Source organism: Protopterus annectens, chromosome 8.part1 (assembly GCF_019279795.1).
Source record: "Protopterus annectens isolate FY-2018-M chromosome 8.part1, PAN1.0, whole genome shotgun sequence".
Lineage (NCBI taxonomy): Eukaryota > Metazoa > Chordata > Ceratodontiformes > Protopteridae > Protopterus > Protopterus annectens.
The window spans coordinates 153699565-153723631 of record NC_056742.1 but is presented as its reverse complement, the minus strand read 5'-3'; the positions used below and the strand labels follow the sequence as shown (position 1 = coordinate 153723631).

The 24067-nt window shown below is 38.0% G+C and overlaps 1 protein-coding gene across 1 annotated transcript in view; it reads left to right on the top strand.

The window, feature by feature from the left end:
* The window catches only part of ATMIN (ATM interactor), a 290294-nt gene that overhangs the window by 136371 nt on the left and 129856 nt on the right, over nucleotides 1–24067 (top strand). The window contains exon 3 of the mRNA XM_044081799.1: nucleotides 17694–17893. Within this exon, the coding sequence (XP_043937734.1) occupies nucleotides 17694–17893 (200 nt within the window). The remainder of the gene's footprint in view (nucleotides 1–17693; nucleotides 17894–24067) is intronic.

The following is a 24067-nucleotide window of genomic DNA, read 5'->3' as shown; positions in this document are numbered from 1 at the left end:
TGTTTACAAATTGTATAGCTTTACAGACACATGTACACATTGCTCTTTTTGTTTATCATTTTCTTTTAACATCCTCCTTGTTCATGCATACTTGACCCTCACTCCTTCCACAACCATAATCTAATTTTTTGCAGTATATCTGCTAAAATCAGTTTCCCATTAAACAAAATTTAATTTATACTTTCATTCCAAATAACCTGCATGTTCTTTCTTAGATATTTGTTCTTCTTGTTATAATATTCATACATAATCATATTCAGATCTATATTGTTTGTCATTAGTATTCTCAAAACCCTTTTCTAGACATAATTATTTCCAGAGTTTCACCACTCTTACATTTCAAAAAACATGCTCCTTTGTCTCTTCTGCCCCACAAAAAAAAATTCTTATTGTATTGCATATTCCCCTTTGCTGGTAACTTAGTCTTCATAGGAAATCCTTATACTTGTTTTCTTGGTATACCACTTTTACTTTAATAGCATTAATCACTTCTGGTTAAATGTCCCACGAACTTGCATAATAATATTGTTTCATCACATTATTATACCACATCCTTCTAACTTTTTTTCTCTATCATCAATTTTTATTTTCCATGTTATTGTTTTTTCTTGATAATGAAAATGAGAAAAATAATTTTTATCGACAAGTGCTTTTTGTACATTCTACCTGTTATTCCTCCTTTTCTTCCTTTGCCCACTTTATTCTGCTTCTTTAAAACTGTATAGAATATTAAACAGCTGGATTTAGTAACCCTGATTCCCCCTTCATCTTCACTCATATACAACGCACCTCTTTTCACTGGGTTTAATTTTGAAATCTATATGAAAAAAAACACCAGTTGCACAATTTCCTTTTCAGATTTTTCTGGGATCATAAAAACTATTTGACATGTATACTATTCTTCCCATTAATACAGACTTCGCCAGATAAACCTTTTTCCTGAATGCTCATCTATATGTTCTCCACAAAAGCCACGTGTCTTTCATTTCTTTTACCAGACCACCCCCTTCCATCATAACTATATCATTTTCCCCAAATTTTATACCCATCAAAGATGCTACTTTCATTGAAAGACACACACACACAGACACACAAAATTTTCATCATACCAGCCAAACTCTTACTTTTGACTTTATTCAAGGTCATTCCCATCCCACTTCCTTTAAAAATCCATTCAGACAAACCAACAAATCCCTAGTCTAGATTTTGTTCTTAGCAGAAACTGCTAGAATCACTACCACCTTTTTCATCACATATCTAGCATGTTTCAATGTATAAGTTACTTTAGTCATTATCACATTTATTACCAATGCAAACAGTATTCCACTCATGAGACATACTTGTCTTATATCATACTTCATGCATATTTCTTTATTCAGCCACCCATTCATTAGCACTCTCACTGTATTGTTTTGATTATGCTGACATACACACTCTTCTAATTCTGTTACCTGTTCCATATGTCTGCATAACATCCCACACAGAATCATGTTTTACAGCATCAAATGCCTTCCTAATATCACGTAATGTAATTGGTTCGATTTCCTGCCCCTTCGAAATCGTGATTTTGCACGTCTGATGTTCGACTTCCTGCAGTTCGGATTCTGAAAAATAACTTATAACTTTCTACAATTCACAATCTTCATTGAAATAGTACTTTTACATACACTGGCTGATTTCAAACAATATATAGATATTTGATTTTCCTATCGGTATTCTAACATGTACAAATTTCAGTTATAACTAGGTTATGACTGTAAAAAGACCTCTTCCTAGAATTAGAAGCTTAATACCAGGGGCCAGATTCCAAAAGTGTTGCTCTCAATGTAAATCTGCCCTGATTCCAAAAGACTTGCTCTGGATGTGTCAGTTTATTTGGATTGTTGGGACATTTGCTGAAGTTGGTATACTCTCCGGATTGGATTTTTCTATTTCTACGATGAGGCGAAGAGTGCCGGTAGTGGACTAACATGTAATTCATTTATACTGAGTGGGACACTACTGCATTTGTGTGTTTGGGCCACATAATATCGATAAGTTATATGCATTGTTGGGCTGTGTTTTTCTTTTGACAACTAGACATTGCAATATAACAAAGGGGCCCAAGTTATTTTTGCATGAAAGTTGCATTACAGTAAAAATGACATCTTTATGATATTTTTTGGTTAGGCCAAGGGACTGACACAGCAACAAATGTTGTTTAATAACTGGATGTAAAAGTTGGTTTATTATTGTCAGTTTTTGAAGCCTGTAAGATTTGTGAGATCTATGGGCTTGATGTTCACTAACATTTAAGATATTGGGGAGTTTGTGTTTATATAGCTCCATTTATTGCAAATTATGTATAACAACTTATAAGTTGTCCATACTGCTCTTTCATTTGTGGAATGTTTTTAAGGGGCATATGAGCAGTGACTAACCAGGGTTTATGGACAAACTGTGTTTGGAATAGTGGCTTTATATGGTCAATGGACAAAGAATGCTGACGTCTGGATAATTCTGGTGAACATATATTTAGTCACGTGGGGCCCTGCATCCACAAACTTTAATACAAACTGCAGCTCAGTTATAATGGACAATTATTTAACAACATTTTTGTTAAAATTAAAATATATTTAGGATTGTTTGGTTTAACATCTTATTTTTGTAAGCATTATTTGTCAGAAGTAGTAGCAACAAACTCACCATTTTTTTTTATTTTTGTATGTTAGTTTGATGGTCTGTTGGGAAATATGCGATCTTAGGTATGTGAACAAACTTTAAGACAAGTTATGTTATAGATATGGAAGTTTGTTCTAATTACTCAATGGAGAGCACTATTTTGTATTAGTGCACATCAGAATATATAAGATGGGTGTGTTTATATATTTTTGATATATATGCCAAAGTAGTTGTTGGTATTTTTGAATTTACAGGTCTGTTTGTTTTATAACACTTAAACTGACATTTATAGGCTATATGGTCTATTGATATTTTTAATTGATTTAACTAAAGGTCTTGGGGTCAGTGACTTGTGATTATTGCAGTGGAGTTTGAGTTTTTCACTCTAGTGGAATTGACATATTTGATTACATGCTTTTGTATTTTTGTTTGACAGTTTTTGCTATTTTATATTTAATGTATAACTTGGTACTGGATCTGCTGTAGTTTTTTTCCTGTGAATTGTTAGGATAGATTGCTTAGGGCACAGTTCTGTTCATGTTGTGTAAGTTAGTAATCTAAGTGTATCTAAATAGACTATAGAAAAAAAACTTCTACTGTATGCATATACTATCTTATCTATTTTGACATTGTAACATTTATTTTATTGTATTCTGTCTGACGTTATTGTATATCATAAAATATTTTGTTTATACTGCATATTATTAAAATTAAACCGCACCCTCACTCCATTAAACCCACCACAACCTCTATTCCAATAAACCACAAAACTGCATACCACCTCTCTCCTTCTACACCCATCCACAGTCTTCCAACACAGATAACTCTGTCACCAACACCACACTCCCACAACCATATCATCCCATTACTCTTGCCTTCTCTAACCCGCGGTGGTGGTGCTGCGGTAGTGTTGTTGCCTCACAGTAAGATGCTGTCCGGTTCGATTCTCAGCTAGAGTGTCTTCTGCGTGGAGACATGCGTGAATGGGCGTACCTTCGTTGAAGGTTGTGCGTCAGGGCTGGTAACTCTGCACGTAAAAATCAACTACCAATCATTAGCGGACTGGAGTTCTGCTGTGGCGACTCCTAACTGGGGAAAGCCAAAAGACACAACAACTCTTGCCTTTTCTAAATATCTATCTTTACTTTTTCTCCTTCATTACTGCTTATCACCATCTACTTAACATTATGCACTTTATCAAATCCCCCACCATACCATACACCACAAATCATCCCTTCATACCTGCAAACGCACAACCAGTTATCCTTTACCCTTTAATTTTTCAACTCATCTCTCCTATCCATTACTCCTCACAATCCAAAATAATACCCCAGCCTCAAATACCACTTCCTAACTGTATTCTACCTTAAAACCATTATCAGCATTGCAGCCCAACTACTACTAGGAGGCGATATCCACCCCAACCCTGGCCCAGCGTACAACACCCATACCACACCTAACCCCAACCTCCCATTTAAGCATAAACCCACTGATTTACTCATTCTAAACCTAAACATTCGCAGTATCATAAATAAAATGGAACAGTTACATGGAATTTTCTCTGTATACAACCCAGACATTATATTGATTACAGAAACATGGCTTAAACCCCACATTAAAAATAACTCTATAACTCCACCTGGCTTCAACATATTAAGAGTTGATAGACCTCACAGAAAAGGTGGTGGCATTGCCCTTCTTTACAAATCCAAATTAAAAGTCCAGTTTCTTCAAAAAGAAACCCCAGATTTCAACACTGCTGAGACCCTATTCACCAAAATCCTACTAAACCAACGCAAACAACAAAATCTACTCAGCATTTATATACCACCAGCAGACAACCTTAAGACACTAGAATCTATACTCCACTGGGCTTCCTATTCCCTGTCCCAAGAAACTTTACTCCTAGGTGATGTCAACATAGACTGGAACACTATACACTCACCCATAGCCACCAACCATATAAATCTATATAATTTCATACAACTCATACACTCGCCCACAAGAATTGACAAAACCACCAAATGAGAATCCACCTTAGACTGGATCCTGACTAACCAGCCCAATACTGCCCACCTATCTGGAATACTACCTGACTCCCTCAGTGACCATAACCCAACCTTTCTCCTTCGGCACAAAATAAAATCTACTAACACCCCTGCTCTCTTACAAATCCATTCCCAAAAAACCTTCTCCCCAGAACAATTCTCAGAAGCCCTAAAATCCTGTGACTGGGCTCCCATAAAAAACCTTCCCATGGATAATGCAGTAGAATACTTTAATGCCAAATTCCTAGAGATTTTAAAACAAATAGCCCCACTATAAAAACTATAAGATTGCGAAGTAACCTGCCCCCTGGTTAAACAAAGCCACAAAAATCTTACTCAACACTAGAGACAAAGCTTGGATAACTTGGCAAAAATACAAAACTCCCGTAACTAGGCAAAGCTTTGCTGAGCTCAGAAATAAAACAAAAAAGCAGGTTAGGGTGGACAAGAAACACTACTATATTTCCCTACAAAGTTAACATAACAACAACCCACAGAAATTCTGGGCTGCAGTGAACAACATCCTCCAGCCTGGTGAAGCTACCACACCACCCCCAGATATCACAGGTACTGATCCACACATGGCCTCTAGTTTTAATAACTACTTTACCTCTTCAATACTGAACCTGGTAAGTGCAATATCACCCATGACCCAACATCAACCCTTAAACTACCAGACTTACTCCACCCCCTTCACTTTTAACCTAGTTCCAACTACAACCATTCAAAAACTCTTAGTTAAACTCAAACCTTCCACCCTAGCTGCCGGCAGTCTCCCAGCTCAATATCTCCAAATTGCATCCAAGGCCATCGCCTACCCCGTCTTCCCTACTCATTAACAGATCTATCTCTTTGCATTCCATTTCTTCATTATGGAAAATCTCATATATCATCCATCTCCACAAGGGAGGTCCATCTACTGACCTCTCCAACTACCGTCCCATTACTACCCCTCTCAAAAATTCTAAAATGTATCCACCACCAAATCCTTACCATCTGTTAACTAACAACCTTCTAACTAAAATCCAACATGGATTCAGACCTTCCCATAGCACCAACACTGCTCTAATTAACTTCTCCAGTACCATAAACTCGCATAGGAACCAAGGGAAGATGATATCTGCCACCTTCTTAGACCTACCCAAGGCATTTAATACAGTTTCCCATAGCAAACTCCTCACCTGCCTAGCAGAACTCAACCTCAATGAGTCCACCATAAATGGTTTTACAGTTACCTAAACAACCGGCCACAATCTGTCAAATGGGGCAACCTCCTACCCCCCCCCCACTCCCTGTCGCATGTGGTGTCCCACAAGGTTCAGTCCTTGGTCCCCTTCTCCAACATATTTACAAATAATCTCCACCTAGCTACCACTAAAGCCAACTTCGTCCAGTATGCGGATGACACTACTCTAATCTGCTCAGCACCAAACATCCAGTTACTACAAAGTAAAGCCCAGGAATCCTTCACTGAAGTAGAGAACTGGCTAAAAAACTACCAACTAATACTAAACCCCTAAATAACACAGCTAATACTATTCCACCCAATCAATCACTCCTCCGCCACCTTTACCATCATGTCAACCAATGGGCACCCTCATCACCCCAGTAAATGGGGCCAAACTCTTAGGCATCACTATTGATCAACAACTTAAATTCAACAAGCACGTATCCCAAACTATCTCTAAAGTCCATAAAAAACTTGGCTGCCTATATCGTTGCATACTATTCCAAACCCCCGAAACTAGAACAACAATAGCCAGAATTCATCTCTTATCAACACTACTATATGCCTCCCCAGTCCTCACCAACATTAACAAAACTAACCTGAACAAACTCTCCACATGCTACAATAAAATAGCTAGGTTCGCTGCCAGTAATAGATCACATTCCCACCACTGCCAATCCCTAACTAAACTGCACTGGTTAGAATTTCCAAACCTCCTACGCTACCACCAACTGATCATAGCCCATCAAATTCTTTTTCATCCGGGGAAGAGCCCTGCCCTAGCTGACATACTAAACTTATATAACCCCAAAAGGGAACTACGTTCATGTAACAAAAACCTGATTGAAATCAACCCATGCAAAAACAGCGCTGGGGAGACCCTATTCTGTTATGTTGCTAAAGTATGGAACACCCTCCCACCTGAACTCGGGCTACAAGTCACACAAGCACCTTCAAGGGCCTTCTTAATTCACACCTCTATACTTATCCCTCTCTGCAACTGCAAAGACCCCCCCTTGAAGACTCAATACTCCATATAAGTGACCCGCTGTATGCCTCCATTGCATACACTATATTCTCACCTGATATACTCACCTGATATGTACTTTTTTTTGTAAATATTGCAAATAGGGGTTCTACTCCTGAGTATCTTATTGTTTGTGTCACTTATTATTTTACAAACTTGTTCTTGTACTTCTTTGTTTTTCTTACCTTGTATACCAGTTTTTTTATTGTTATCTAAACCATGTATGTACTCTGTTAACTTCCACGGAGCTTTTCTCCCCAGGACTCCACTGAAAACGGACACTTTGAATCCAGTTGGATTTATCCTGGTCAAATAATGTTAAAATAAATAAATATCTACAATTTCTGTCGCAACCAGTAACCATTCTCAACATACCTTCCCTTTTGTACCTTGTATACTTCTATAATATCCTTCATCCTTCCTTCCATTATCCACTGTATTATTCTCATAAACAGTTTATATTTTGATATTTTAGTGCATTGGTCTCCATTTTTTTTCATTCTTCCCATCTTTGTTTCATATTGATTTTGAATATTGTACTCTCTAACTCTTCATAAATAAATCCTTCAACCATTCATTCAGTACATTTGCAAAATACTGTCTTTGCCAGTCCATTAATTTCTTGTACATTCCATACCTTAATTCTGTCTAGACCTGATACTGTGTCAACATTTACTTTCCCAACTACTTCATCCAATTCACTGATAGTAATTTATTTTTCAAATTCTTCATTAACTCAGAAATGTTTTTACTTTCCATTTTCTCATTTTCCTTCTTTTTACTCTTACACGTACTTTCCACATGCTGTAATACTATACTCATAATTTGTTCTTCTGTTCTTTTTTCCTCTCCTTTTACATTTTTCATTTCACTCATTATACTAATATCTTCCTTTACTATTTTACCAAGTATGCTGATACCTCCTCTCTTCTTCTTGTAAGTTAATGTCACTGTCTAAACACTAATGCCTTGTTTTTATCAATTTCCTTTGTATATTTCTTTTTCCATGCCATAATACTCTCTTTTTAAATTTTCTAATATATTTCTATAGATTTCCCATACTTCACTTTCTGTTGCTTTTGTACATCATCCTCCCATTGAGAAAAAAAAATTATACTATTTTTTTTAATTCAATCCATCATTCAGACCAGTTTTTATAGAAGTCCTTCATGGTTATGCAATCATTTCATAACTGCAGTACTTCCCACTCTCCACTTTCATCCCATAATTTCTCATTTATACTTCTTATTCTCTTTCCTATTTTAACATACTCCCTTTATTCCATCACCTCCGTCCATATTGCCTAAATGGTCTGAAAACCCTGTCACAACTGTATCACCATCTACTTCCCCAAACCTTCCAATAATACTTAATTCATTTCAGATCCAAGTGTGCCACTTCTGTAAGTCTGACTTTTGTTTTACACAGTTAATTTACCACATTTATTACTCCCTGTATTTTTTAACATCTTTCCCTTTATTTTTACATTTTCTTCTTAAACCACAGAGTCCTCTGCAATTGTAATTTTCTTGTTAACCACCACAGTCTAATTTGTTCGTGTCTTTCGGCTTTTCCCGGTTAGGGGTCGCCACAACGGAACTCTGGTCCGCTAATGATTGGTAGTGGATTTTTATGTACCAGGTTACCAGCCCTGACGCACAACCTTCAACGAAGGCACGCCCCATTCATGTATGCCTCCACACACAAGACGCTCTAGCTGAAAATCGAACGGGACAACGTCTTGCTATGAGGCGACAACACTATCGCAGCACACAGTCTAATATTTGTTTGAAAAAGGCTCTGTCTTTCCTTGCTAGTTATGTATGTATATACATAATTATGTAAATATTTTCTGTCCATCTCACATCTACAACAGTTAACCTTCCCATCCTTCTCAATATTAAATCTAGTATTTTCACTTTTTACATAACACAGCCTTCCCAAATTTCATATTGTATTTCCTCCCTACAGTTTTTTTTTTTTTTTTTTTGCAGTCTTTCTCACTTGTCAGGAATCTTGTATCCTCTAAAGAGCAACACCCACATCACATTTGGTGCACTGTTCCACTATTCCTTTTACAGTTCACATTTAGTAAAAGTACTCTAAAATTGTTCTGTTTCTTTCTTTTCAACTTCAAGGGAAATATTTTTTAACTTTCTTTTTTATTTTTATTATGTTTTTCCTGGGTTTATGTACAAATATGTATTCCTCAGAATTGGATTTTTTTCAGCAGCTAGAACTTTAAAAATATTACTGTCAATCCCTTTTCCAGACATCTCTTTATGCATGCATTTTCTCTTCTCATTTTTGCCCTCTGTATTTTTTTCTTCTACAAGTTCTTCTTCACCCTCCAGCCTCCTCTTGTCTTTCCTCATGTATGTTTTCTTCCTTTCCCATTTGTAGTTAGTGTTTGCTCTAAACAGTCCATCCAAAAGTATCCCCCCCTTTTTTTTTTCCAACTCCACCTGCATTCAGGCACACACCTTCTTGCTGTGTGCCCTTTCTTACAGCACTGGATGCATTGTACTTTGTCACAATCATTAATTAAATGAGAAAAGTCACCACAAAAGAAACAGTTTAGCTTGACCAGCATATCTTAATTTCCCTGTATGACCAGCCAGGAAAATAACACTTGTCAAATGTTTCACATTTCAGAAGAGTTTTCACCCTCCATTCCATAAGTTTCTCTCATCTTTAACTTTCATGGTGTTTATCAGCAGTTTCACAAAGACCCTGCATACATTTTTAACATGGTCTCCTCCTCTTCCAGGTCATCAGTTATAAACTGCAAAGTAACTTTTTTTTTTTTAATTTAAGTTACTACCAGAAAACAAGTAATTGTTCCATGGATAAATGTCCAACTTTTTGTTACAAAGTTCCAGAAATATCATCAGAAGTCTGTCAGTTTCAAATGTTAAATCCCAAGTCTCTGTCCCAGTATGTATAAAAAACAAATTTCTTTAACTTTAAAAAACAGAACTGTTACCAAATTATTGTCTCGTACATAACATCTGTGTAGTACAGTGTTGTTTTTTGTTCTTGTTCTTTCAGTTGCTCTTCTCTACTTAGTTTTGCTTACAGTTTGTTCCATTTCTATTACTACATATGTTTTACTTACTGCATTATCTGCTGCCACGAAACCAGAAACCTCAGTTATTTGCTGGTTTCCACTTTTACTTTCTGTCACTGCTTCATAAGTTTTAACTACTGCATTTTCTGCTGCCACATCCCCTGGTTCCTTTTCCACAAAGTCATCCTCACCACGTCCCCTAAACATTATCTGCCATCCCACACCATGCAACAGCAGAACTGTCACCTGGATCATCCTGCTCAATTGTTTTTAACAGAAAATCCTCTCTAAGCCTGTCTGACATCAGTTATGCTATCTGCACAACTTCAACAGACTCTGTCTTCCTTCTCCATGGAAACCGCTAAACACTGTTCATTTGTAATATCCACCTCACCTGAATCTTTGTTTACCTTCAGAAGTTCCGTATCGAACAAATTTTTCTTAAAGTTCTCACTTTCCACTTCCAAACTCTCCAGCACCATTTAGCCACTCCAAAGAGTAAGGGTTCTTTATTATTAAAATCCACAATGTACATTCAATATACAATGTGTAGAAATTATATACAGTTATTTACAAATATTTACACATTTTAACTTGCAAATCTCGTTTATAATTCATCTTTAGTACATTAACATTTTTTCATTCACCTTATTAACCTACCACTATTTTTTCCACAACCAAAATTGTATCTCTTTCAGTATCTCTGATAATACCCTCTTCCATTATATTTTCTCATTCAACCTTTCATTCCAAATAATCCATGTTATGCACACAAAAAAAAAATCTAAATTTTTAACGTCACTTTCCTCTCTATCCCCATAATGTCTTATGTTCTCTCATGTCTTTACTTATGCCTTTTATACATTGATTTTCACAATGTTTGCTATAATTGCTTTACTGTTTCACTTTTCAAAAAATATTCATTCATCTCTACCTCACCACAATAGTTACAATTTATTTCTTTTATTTTTTTATATTGCATATTTGCCTTTACTGGTAGATTACATATCGTTAATCTCCACAAAAAAATATGTACATTCAAAATCTCTCTCACATCACCCTTACCTTGCTTTTATAGTATTTATTTTTCTTTACCCTAAATGTTTCCATGGAAAAACACAATAGTATTTATTCATTATTTTCACATACCATTCCATTCTTTTTTCTATATTACATATATTACGTTTTATAATAATATGTTATCTTGATATATTTTCATTTCCACACTTAAATATCCTTTCCCTGTTTTTAAATGATTAAGCTTTTCCCATCCTTCTTAGTACTTTCCTTATCCCTGCTATCAGTATATTGTCTATTTTTGTTTATCCATGTCAGCACTTTGTATAAATTCACCACTGCTATAAACAATAGGATTTATTAAACCCTGTCCTCCTCCTTGTTAACATAAAGTATTCCAGTCTTAACCAGATTTAATCATGATCCCCATATAAATGAAACCAATAAGGACAATAATTATTTCTCATTCTACTGGAAGCATAAACACACTTGCTAAATATACAGTTTTACCTATTATAACCAAATCGATTAAATATACTTTTTTCCTGAACGTCAATTTGTAAGTTCTCCAAAAGACACACATATTCCTTATTTGTTGAATCATATTTTTCCACTGTATTACTCTGTTGCGCTTTACCAAATTTAATACCTAAAATTTCTCTCTCTGTGGGTCTGCATTACGTGATCAAATGCCTTAACATCGACCATGTAATATCGAAAGCAAAAAACAGCGAACGGCCCGTTTAATGCAGGGAAAGTTTTCCCTTGGCCGTTTGCTGGATTTTGCCATTTTCTCCACTGTGGAGCGGTCTCGCAGTTGGTATATTTAGTTAGGAGGGGTGTGGGGGGCACAGCTCCCCCACTTAGTTTGGCTGTAAAGTAACATTTTTTTTGTGGCCGGTGACGTTTCTTGGCGGCGTTCGATCTTTTGTGGTTCGATATTACGTGGTTGATGTTAAGGTGTTGATCACCTTAGCATTTGATCACGCAATATAGACCCGTCTCTTCTCTATTCTAAATCCCTACTATTTTCCTCTTAAAAAAAAAAAAAAAAGTCTTTTACTTTTTTTTCCTTATTTATACTTAAGCCAGTAACCTTTAACTCTAAGCTTCCTAATGGCTATTTTCATCTGTTCTTCATTTTTAGTAATTAATACTATATCATCTGCATAAGAAAATATCACCGGCAATTGAATTCCTTCTGTTGTACAATATTACTCTACCCTCAGCATAAAATTTATTTCATTAGCAACTGGATTCATAATTAATGCAAATAAAATATTACTTACTGGATGCCCTTGTCTTACACCACTACTTCTCTTTTTATGTTCACGTACCCAACCATTTCCTACTAATTTAGCTTTATTCTTATTGTACAGTGATACAAATATATTAATTATTTTCTTACTTAAATTATTTTACAATCTCCCATAATGTTTCATGCATCTTATCAAATGCCTTACTCACTTTAAGTTCTGAATTTCTATTTATTGCATCTTCTATGACTTCTCTTATTATCATCAAAAGTATCTGACTTCCTTTTCTCTTGTATCTGACTTCCTTTTCTCTTTTTCCCAAATGTGGAGTCATTCAGCAACTTAATTACTTGCTTTCTATTGTCTTCTGTATTATTTTCATAAATATCTTGTAGTCCACATTATTCAACACTATCGGTCTCCAGTTTGTCTGTTTTTCTCCTTTTTTTCCCCCATATAAATTTCATCACTTCAATACAGATTTTTTTCTTAACACCTCTTAAGAAAGACTTATTTTGCCACTGTAACATATTTTTATGCATTAAATATTCAAGTCCATCCAATCCTGTGGCGGATTCCAACTTCACTGTCTTCAAATATTTTCTATTTCTTCCATTGATGTGTTATTTTCTATTGCTTTATCTTCTTTAGTAAATTTATTTACTCTGTCTTCTTTCAGTTTTATATTCGGGAAATGTTTTGGTCAAGTATTCTTTTATTGCATACATTATTGCTTTCTACAAAAAGCATACCAGTAGAAGAGCATGGTTATCCTCATTGTACCTTTTTGGCCTCGTCAAGTTTGGTTTCCCTTCCTGTGGCCTCAGCGGTATCCGCCTTGGATACCGGACCCAAGTCCAGACCTCCTCTTTCATCCGATTGTAATGAAACATCCCAATATCAATGGCCTCAAGTTGATCACATGGTTGCTCCATTTCCAATGATGGCTAGACAGACCAGGCTTTCATCCCCAAGTCCACGGTAGTCTTTTATCTTCTCAAAAGGTTTATTTTAGGAAAATTTGCAAAAGTAAATTAATTTTAATCTGGGCCCTGCAGAGGGACCTGGATACCTTCTCTGCCTGAATCTCCACAGTTCTTGAATTTCTGGCCTCCATTTTTAACAGGGTGAGTTTTTCAACTGTCAGAGTATAGCTGGAAGCTCTTTCTAAATTTCTTTCAGGTGAAAATTGCCCCTCTTTGGCTTCTAAATTGCTACAAGCTCTGACTCAGCCCTCATTTGAACCATCAGCAAAGATAGACCTTAAATTCTTATCCTGGGAAATTATTTTTCTGGTCACTATAACTTTTGCTAGATGTGCAGGCCCTTTCCTCCAGATCTCCGTATATGATTTTTCATAAGGATAGGATTTCCCTATGCATGAATCCATCTTTTTTACTTAACGTGGCTTCTGAGTGCAACATTAATCAGATTATCAATCTACTTGTATTCTTCCCAAAATTTTCAAACAAGGGTGTAAAATTGCTACATCTTTTGGATGTGCACCAACACATTAGGTTTTATTATTACAGAACCAAAGATTTCAAGTATTTGTATCTTTTTCCAAGAACAAATTGGGAAAAGCGGTGTCTAAAGTGAATCTAACTAAATGGTTACCTGACTGTATAACGTTTGAGCTGAAGTTGTTGTCTTCATTTGGCCTTCAACCTGTGGATCCGACGACCACATACCCAGCATCTTGATCAGAGCTCCAAGGTCCTCCCCTACCCATAATGCCCATATCTTCTCCTTCCCTTTAGATCAAGTTTGCTGTCCGACCTAGCATCGCCCCAACCCAAAACCTTGTCCTATGCCAAAATATCCATAAACAAGGAGGAAAGAGTAATAGGCATCATGGGGATGACCATATCCTCTACTCATCAGACCACCACACAGTCTATGCAAGGCAGGGGGAAGGAGAAGAGGGGCGGTTGAAGACAAATGAACAACAGCTTAGATGGAACGTTATGGTGAATACATAACTTCTTTATCTGATGTTTTCTTCATTTGATCTTCAACCTGTGGGCAGAGTCCCCAGCTACTAAACACCTGGGAGGCCCTCATGGAATGATATTCCAGAGCACTGCGGAGCCAAAGGATACCCTGTTCTTGGATATGATGTCCAACTCATGGTGCGAGTAAAGGTATACGTCATCTTGAAGCCCAGGTGGCCGCAGAAGAAATATCATCTAACAAAACTCTGGACCATAAGGCAACTGAAGTAGCCATAGACCTGGTGGAATGTGCTTTCATTTGACCTGGCAGAGTTAATTCCTTAGTAGAATATGCCAGCAAAATACACTGGGAAAGCCAATGGGTGATGGTGACCTTAGATACTGATTTCCCTAAGGGTTTATAGTAGGATACGAAGAATTGGTCAGACTTTGGGAATGCTTTAGTCATGTGCAGCTTTAGTCGGTGAGCTCTGATCAAGATGCTGGGTATGCGGCCATCAGATCAGTGCCGGATCCAGGAACCCACATGTTGAAGACTAATGAAGAACAACAACTCATATGGAACGTTATGGTTAGTGTATAACTTTCTTTGTAAAAAAAAAAAAAAAAAAAAAAAGAGGGTTATCTTTGCCCAAGCTCCCCAAAAGCACATTCCACAAGGTATATAGCCACTTCAACTGCTTTTTGGTCAAGAACGTCTATATATGACATTTGTGCCACTGCAACTTGGTCAAATGCTCATACTTTTATTGCTCATTACAAGTTAGATCTGCTTTCCAGGAATAGGGCAGTGTTTGGCTCTGCAGTACTCTGGAATATCCTTCCATGAGGACCAGCCAAGGTTTATCTAGCTGGACTCTGTCCCATCAGTTGAGGAACAAAAGAAAATGACAACATCAAATACAAAAGTTATGTACTCACCATATTGATGTGTCTGTGTTGTCTGTTTTTATTCTTCAACTTCCCACCCTCCAACCCCCTTCCCTCTCTTTCTGATGAGACCTAAGGGATGCTCCTGTAGGAACCTGTTTGTTCCCTATTTTAGCTCCAGCCTCTTTTTTTTTTCTATGCATCTGTCTTACTTTTTAACAATTTGGCATCATGCATATGTTATTTGGGACAGCAAATCTTAGTTATGCTAGGATGATAGGACATTTATGATAAAGGGAGAAGCTTGAGAGTTGGATCAGTGAGTCTGATGAAAGCGATCCAGCCTGACCAAAGGTTGGATCAGAGACCTATCAGTTGAGGAAGAATGGAATTGAGCAACACAGATGCATCATTATGGTGAGTACCTAACTTTTGTTTAGCCCATGTTTATAACACAACCTGTCTGTTTGAGAAAGGCTCTCTAGGAGGATCTTGGTGTCCTCTGTAGAGTTTGATGGCACCAAGTTTACAGTCATCTGCAGACTTGGCCAGCCTCATCCCTTTATATTAGCTTTGACCTCTGAGAAGTAAATGCCAAAGAGAAAGTAGCCCAACGACTGAACCCTGGGGTGTGCCATTAGTGGCAAGTCTTTTGAGGGGAGGTAGAGCCACCTACCGTAATTTCCAAGGTTTTGTTTGAGTCAGTTTGCTGTCCAGCAAGTTACATAGGGATTAACATTTAGCTGGGGGTATTTTTCAACAGTACCCGGGTGTGGGATAATGTTGAATGCCTTTGCAAGGTCTAGATATTTGGTGTGTACTGATTTTCCCTCATCCATTGCTACAATAACCTTTGAAAAAGTTGACCAGGTTAAGCAGGTAGGATCTGCCTTTGACATATGCAAACCTGCTTGGGTCAAGAGGTTGCAGGTTAGCTATGTTCTGATTTATTAATTACATAGCGATTCCCTCCATAGCCTTATGAATGAAGGTAGGATATATGGGTCTGTAATTACTTGGGTCTGTTGACTGTTGCTTTCCTACATTCATCTAGCACAAAACCTGTTTGGAGACCAGTATTGAAGAGCCTCTGTAGGGATTTTGATAGGTCCTGTTTCAGGCTGGTCAGTAGGCAGCCTGGCATGTTGTCCGTCTCCATAGAAGCAGTGTTCTTGATGTTAGAAAAGTGCTTTGAGGATTTGTTCTTGGAAGATTTTGGGGGGGTGTTGATATGAGTATGCTATCTGGGAATGTAGGGAAAAGGGGATGAAGTTGCTGCTAAATTTATCTGCTAGTAGACTGGCTGTGTTGAGGTTTGAACATGTGATATCCTTTATTGTTGGCTCTGTACAGTGGTGGGCATTGTTTATGTGGTTTCTAATTTGGCTAAAGAAGGCTTTATGGTTGTCTTCTGTATAGGTGGCTATTTTTTATTCCTGGCTCACTTTGGTTGATTTGGTCAGGGACAGGAGTTTAATAAGTTTAGCAAGAGCATTTTTGACATCTTGTTAGTTGCATTATTGCTGTTTGTTATAGTATATGTATCTACTGCATATTTCAAAATTTTAGCTTCCCACAATTCTTGCATCCATTTTAATGTTTAATTGATTGCCTGTTGGAGTCTTTTTGTTTTTAATTTTTTTTTTTTTTACCTCATGCCTGCCAATTGTCAGCCTTCCTCTTCTGCTTCATCACATATTCAGTCCCAGTCTACCTGGGTCACTGCACCTGTTATCAGTTCATGTGTTGGATACCCATTCTGTATTGGAAATTTGATTAGCAATGCCTTTTTTTGTAGGGGTCCTGAGGCTGGAGATGAGTGGAGAGGAAGATGTCATGCAAGCAGCCAGAGTGTAGTTAGGTAAAGCTTAAGCCTAAGTAGCCCGATACCATGACGGCTTAACAGCTTACCCTACAGTACTGCAGCCTGACAGGTGCTCATTCCCACTCATGAGCATGCAAAGTTGTTGTTGAGGCATGTGCATTCACAATCTTCTGTGCTGCCTGCTACGTTTCTAAGCTTAGGAGTCTGCAGTGCACTGGACCAAGCTGCTTCCCCTCCCCTTAGGGTAAGTGAGCTGGTGCTAGCAGTTCTCTCTTCCTTATTTCTGATAGTCTTTTCTAGCTTCTGGGTCTCTGATCCATCCTTGTTCATCTGGATTACATTTGGGACCTTTTCCCTTCTTTTCCACAGAGCAAATTTCTGCCTGTTAATTCTTTATTCCTAAGAACCTTTATAACTGTCCTTTAGTCTGTCAAGTTATTTGTCATATATTTACAGTCTCGTTACTTTTAACTTGTATCACAGATTTAAGTGTGTGAAGTTACCCTGCATATTGACTGCTACTGTGCTGACTACTGCTTTTTGTTACTTTGTTAACTTTGCGTTAAGACTGCTACTTTAGTCAGAGCATTCAGCATGTTTGTACTTTTGTAGTCTGTCTATTCCATGTGTGATAAAGTATTGCTAATTGGGGCTTATTTTTCCCAGACCTCCCCCTGTGAAAGAGTATTGTTGAGTGGGGCCATCAACAAATGAATAAATTACTTTTTCCTTCCAGCACTTTATGAAAATGCACGCAGAAAAGAAACATAAATGTGAAAAATGCAGCAACTCTTATGGCACGGAATGGGACTTGAAACGACATTCAGAAGATTGTGGCAAGACCTTCCAGTGTACTTGTGGATGCCCATATGCAAGCAGGACAGCTTTACTATCCCATATATATAGAACTGGGCATGAAATCCCCGCAGAACATCGGTAGGTACTCTGTGATGATATACTGTTTGTTTAAGATTTTGTATTCCTTTTATAATTCATTGATGTGCTCGGGAGGAGGTTTATTATGCACGTTATATATAAAATCATAAATAATTTGTGGTATAGATTGTGTGTTGTGGAAGGATGGGTCTTTATTGTATTTCTATTTTTTTACTGAAATGCTGCTATTTAATTTGACAGGTTGAGTTTCTTTGGCCATATAGGTGATGCTTTCTAGCTCCACCAAATATCTTTTCTTATGGTATAACATCTGTCTGTAAAACTATTTGATTCACTTAGGTTCATAGGTCAGTAGTAGGCTAACTGTTCTTGTGAGTCATTTTAAGCCTAGCCAGTTATCCCATTTAAGAATCAAACCCTGCACTATGCCAAAGCCCAACCGCAAATTGGTAAGCTGGTAATATTGCAGTAGGAAATGGCTGTCAAACCAGCAACAGGCTCATAGTTACTAGACATCTCATCCATAAGAGGATACACTCGGGAGTGCAGCACCCTCATCTCCCTTAAAGGGAGCACTGCTATATCAGCACTCCATGTCCTTGGTGTTGGAGCAGAGCCTACAGCAGCCTTGTGCACCAAAGGCAAGTTTGCTACCTTCTACTAACAGTGTTAAAGCTTCAAAGGATAACCCAGTCACAAGGTTATGTAGTTGTGATACTCATACCTGGTGGCCCATGTCTACCGTCAAAGTATGGGCATATATTATTTCTCCCCATTTTTCTCTCTTATTCATAATGTACACAGTTATGATTAGGTCTCTGATCATATGCACGTGGTTGTATGTTCAAGAAATAGATGTCAAGAAATTCTGTTGAGAGTGGAGAGAAGTGGAACTCGAGAGGTAACTTCTGACTTCCATTTTGAGGGCCTTTATCTACTTGGTTAAAATCAGAGAGACTTTATTTTTTTTGTAGAATATGAAGCTTTAATTACTCCATTTACCAGTTACAGAGAAGAATAAAGTCTGAGTGCTTTACAACTTTGAAAGCTATAAAGCGCTTGCATGCTACATACAAATATTTCATGCATGGGCAGTAATGGTCTTCTGTCCCGTTAATATACCACAGCAGTCATCCCCATAAATGCCTAAGTTCTTAAAATATATATAAAATTAGTTTTAATATAATTTGGTAGTCACTTTCAGGCTACTCTGTGCGAATCAATACTTTTTCTCATTCCTATATAATCTCCTTTATAGGTTGCCGGTGTTCTCTACTCTTTGATCTTAACGTTGTCAATTTTCATTTTATCCTCGACATATGAGTATGTTTCTGAGCATCTGAACTGACTCTGCCATTACTACAGCTCGCAGAAGCCAAAAACTCTCGAGCCTAATCCTTACCCAAGTGCTCCTTTCTCTGAAATGTCAGATCTTGTTTGCTGCGTTTTGTGTCAGACTTGGTTGCCTACTCTTGAGCAAGCTAAGTTTGTTTTCTTCTTTTTTTCCGACTGTTCAGTAGTCTGTTTCACCCTTACCTTGTCATATACAGTTTTGAGCCTCTTCTGCACTTTTCGTGTACTTTTCTCTCTCTCTTCTTTTTTCTCTGTAATATGTTTTTATTCTAGACGGTCATAAAAAAAAAAAAAAATAGTAGTTTTACAGTAGTTTCTCTTCTGCTTTTTCAGTGCTTGTGTGTATGTGTGAGTTTGTGGCCTGCTTGCCATTTTTTTTTTTCGTGGAGCAAGACATGTCTGATAAATCTAAAGCCCCTTCTGGGTTCAAGAGGTGCCAGAAATGTGGGCACAGGATATCATTTCGGATGCACACTTATGTGTGTGCTATCTAGGCCCCCTTCATTTTCAGGAGACCTGCTCTCTATAAACTCATCCCAGACCTGACCCAGCAGCTGTAGGTTTAGTTAATTTAGTTGTTTCCAAGTATTTTTTTTTATTCTTATCTTTCTCCTGACAGTGATTGTAAAACAAATGATACATTTGGGGGGAAGGTCGTGTGCTTCTGCAACTTTAATTTTTGAATTTTTGAATTTTTGAATTGCTATGTTCATATGTTGGCTTATTCTGACTAATTGTGAAAGTATGAGTAGTGTTTTAGATGCAGTTCCTTCATGTGAGGAAAAATCTGCTTTGGGTGGTTTAACTCTTTTCAGTTTCTCAGGTTACTACCCATTGTTTAAAGTGTATGTGTATGACTGTAGATTCTACATTCAGGGTTGTTGCCACCGGTACTGTGTTGCCTGGATACATTCTCAGAACCTCCCAGAAGTTGTAGAGAATGAGATTTTCAATTCTTCATTGGATAGAGATTTAGTTATTGGACCTGCTACAGATTATCAAAAAAAAAAAAAAATGTGATTGAGGTGAGGGTAAGATGATACAGGGATTTTCTTAGATTTTTTTTTTCGATCCTCCTCCTCCTCAGAATTTTCTAGGGGATTTTCTATCAGTTTAGGAAGGAACAAAACAAACAGTCTCAGCAAAATTTTGGCAAGCAGATGTTTAAAAAAAATGGTAGGCAGGTTCCAAAAAGAACCCCCCCCCCACAACAAAGGACATTCAAACAAGTCAGAATAATTATGTAAGTAAAGGGACTTTGTCACCCCCTCCCACCCTGGCAGCCCCTTATCCCTTCCAGAAACTCTGAATCTCAATTTTTCTCTTAGCAGCAGATTATTTCAAAAGGTTTCTGATACTGATTCATCAGGGGTCACTGTTGGTAGTGGGAAGAAATCCATCCTTTCTAGGGGATTATTCTAGATCCAGCAGACCTAATCTCTCTGTTGCCTCCTGTCCTACAGCATATAATTTTTCAGGAAGTAATAAACAGTTCTCCATCTCAGTTGGGAAGAGGTTTTTATTCAAGAAGGTTTCTGGTACTAAAGAAAGAAAATGCCTGGAGACCATTTTGGACCTTTCTTTCATAAACTAGTTTGTGATGGTGCCCATGTTCAAAATGCTTGTTCTTCACATGTTATCCCTTATCCCTCATTCAAGTTTTTTTGGTAACCTCCTAGATTTAAAAAAATGCTTATCCCTTTCCTGTACATCCAGTCTTCAGACGTTTCTTAAGGTTTTTGTCTGGATCTCCTTATCGGTCATCTGCCTTACCCTTTGGGCTATCTGCCTCACCAAGAGTGTTCACAAAGTGTCTAGCTCCTGTTATAAACCATTATAGGCTTTAGTGTCTCCACATTTAGTCAACTTAGTTTTCAGAGTCTTTTTCAAAGTGTCACGAATCCCTCACTCGGAAGAGAGCTCTGCTGTGCAGGCTGGGATTGCAAGGGAACAGTCAAAAGTCTTTTTTGACTCCATCACACAGGATTGTGTTCCTGGAGTATCTGCTTGATACCTCAGTAAAAAGAGCTTTTCTTCCTCAGGAAAAAATGGTTTTATGTTAAGATCTTCTTCAGGGTTTTTGTTCACTTTGACTTCGGTTACTGCAATTCTGGGTCTCCTGGCATCTATTATTCTCATGATGCCTCTGGCAAGGCTCCAGATGAAAAAAATATATAATGGTATCTGAAGTCTCTTTGGTCCCAGCACCGATTAACTTTTCTTTGTGTGAAGAGAAATTCTTGGTGGAAACAGTGGATATCCCTAAATCAAGGTCTCCCCTTCTCCCTTCCTGCTTCAAAGCAGTGAGTCACCACAGATTCCTCAGATTTTGCTTTTACTTGCCCACTGAGGGGGGGACCCCAACAGCCACAGGAGGAAGTGACTAACCCCTGGTTCATAGTGGATGTAGGTGGTCACTCATCTTTTATCCCTGAACCATTTAGTGTGTCTAAGGTACAGCAAAAGGCTGTTTGCTTAATTCTTTCTTTTTGTGGCTGGAAGAAGGATCAACCATGGGACTGGTAATCTGTTTCATGGTCAAACCAAAAATGGGGCATCTTTCCATGGGAAGATAATGGCAGTAAATACTAACAGTCTACAGAAGTTAAAAAATATATTTTCAGTTAATTTACACCAGTTTTAAACTGATAGGAAAACTAAGTGCTCATTTTAAAAGTACATTACAGTCTTGTTGCAGTCAGATAAAACACAACACTCCTAGCTTTAAAATAACTTTCATAAAAAGGAAAGTGATAAAACAGCAACACAAAATGGAAGTCCCGTTATCTGGCTAGAAATGGAACAGCACAAGCCAACAATCGACCCTTAAAAGCCTCTGAGGAGAGTGTACTGTTCTGTGGCAGTAGAGCTCTGAAAGGCGTTGCACCCAAACTCGTCTTTCAGTCATCTCCTCTCAAGTTGCCTGACAGTTCAGGTGCATGGATGGTGCCATGAAGCTTTTGAAGCTGGCCAGCTGTAACCTATGCAGGATATACCCATATAGCCAAGTCTACTGCAGCAGTGATCATTCAAACATCTGCTGTTATGGTAAGTTTACTTACACAACTTCACTTTCACTCCGTTTTTGTGTCAGCTGTCAAAAAAGAGATGCTTCAGAGGAAGTCCAAGTGATTCACCCTCCAGATAAAGAATCTAGAGCAATGTATCATTTAGAAATGCTAGTGTATAGATTGAGTACTTTCTATATCTGAGTTCTCAACTGCTTCAGTCATATAACCTAGTTTCAGTGAGATCTAGCAGACAAAATGCTAGAGACCCTGAAATGAAAAAGTTACCACTCTGTGTTGGATGCAAGCAAGTGGAGTCACAGGTGTCAATATTGAATGCCATTGTAGTGCTGTTGATGAGGCTTATGCAGAATGTGGTGGGTAGAATTGTAAGAGCTGTACGGTCAGGCATCTCCATGGGGAGGAAGGCCTGGCAGAGGCTCACTGGATTTGTGGAACACTTCATGCCATCCTTCACCAGCATCCAGTATATGTCTTCTGTACTGGGACCCAAGGTGAAGCACAGCTTGCAGAAGAGTGAACAAGCAGGCCAAACACTAATGACTGTAGGAGTAACATTTACTACTACAGAAAGATTCTTTGCCAGGAATCAGAAAGTGCTTGAAAAACCATTCTTTCTGCAGGTAAGGGGTAGGAAAATGGTAAAGAACCCCCAAAGGACTTGCCTGGCTAGCCACCTTTGGAGATGGTTAGGGGTAGTATCTCTGTGCATCTATATGTGGAGCTGGCCATCGCACCAGACAAATGGATCAGGTAGATTATATCCAGAGATGACTTCATACCCTTTTTAGAAATCCTAGGGTTTCCTACTCGTCTTCCAACAGACACCCAACCCTGACAAAAAGGGAGCGACAGTGCAAAAGGTTGCAAAGCTCTTATAAAAAAAAAGAGCTACTCAGGAGGTCCACCAAAAGAGATAGGAATCAGTGTTTACTCCAGATTATTTTTGGTTCTGAAAAAGGCTTAGGACTTCAGGCAGATGCTGGCTCTCGATTGCTTAAACTTGTGCATATGAAAAATATCATTCCAGATAGTCACTGTGCAATCAGATCTTCCATGTTTTCAGGAAGGAGATTGGATGTGCTCTTTGGAGCTGCAAGATACCCATCTACACAGAAGAATAGCAAAGGTGTCCTGAAGCTTCCTTTTCTTTTGGTGTAAAGCAATTGGTACCAGTTCAGAACCCTATCCTTTAGTCTCACCATTGCCCCCAGATGCATGGCAGACCCTAATATTTGTCAGCTGCCACGTGGACAACAGATTGAGATTAGAGTCTTCCACCAGACAGAATACTTCTAATCCTAGCTGCAATCAGACTTTTGTTACAGAAACAGATACCCTCAGCAGCATTTGTTTTACAAGCTTTAGGCCTAATGACAGCAGTTATGTTTCTGTTATCCTTTGCCAGTTACCACACATATGTTACAGTGGACATTGAGAGTGTAGTGACCCCATCTGCCTTACTTCATGACTCTCCAGGTATGAAATGCAAAAGCTTGCCCCAGCCGTCTTCAGTGTGTCTTTATATTCTAAACCTGACATTAGGATATTCTTTTCTTCCTCCATTTCCAACAGTCATGGGCACCTTGGACACTTCTGCCTTTGGTATTGGTGGATTATACATCTGGTACGGATGGTTCAAGGGATGTAGACACAGAAGCATGCCAGTTTGTGCATCAATATCTTGAAAATGAGGGTGTTAATTTTAGGCTTTCATGATCTCCTTCCAAAGAAGAGTTGCCATACAGTTTGACAACATGACTGCTGTGTGGTATAGTAACAAACAAGGAGAAATCAGATTCTACCCCTTCAGATAGGAATTAATGGGAGT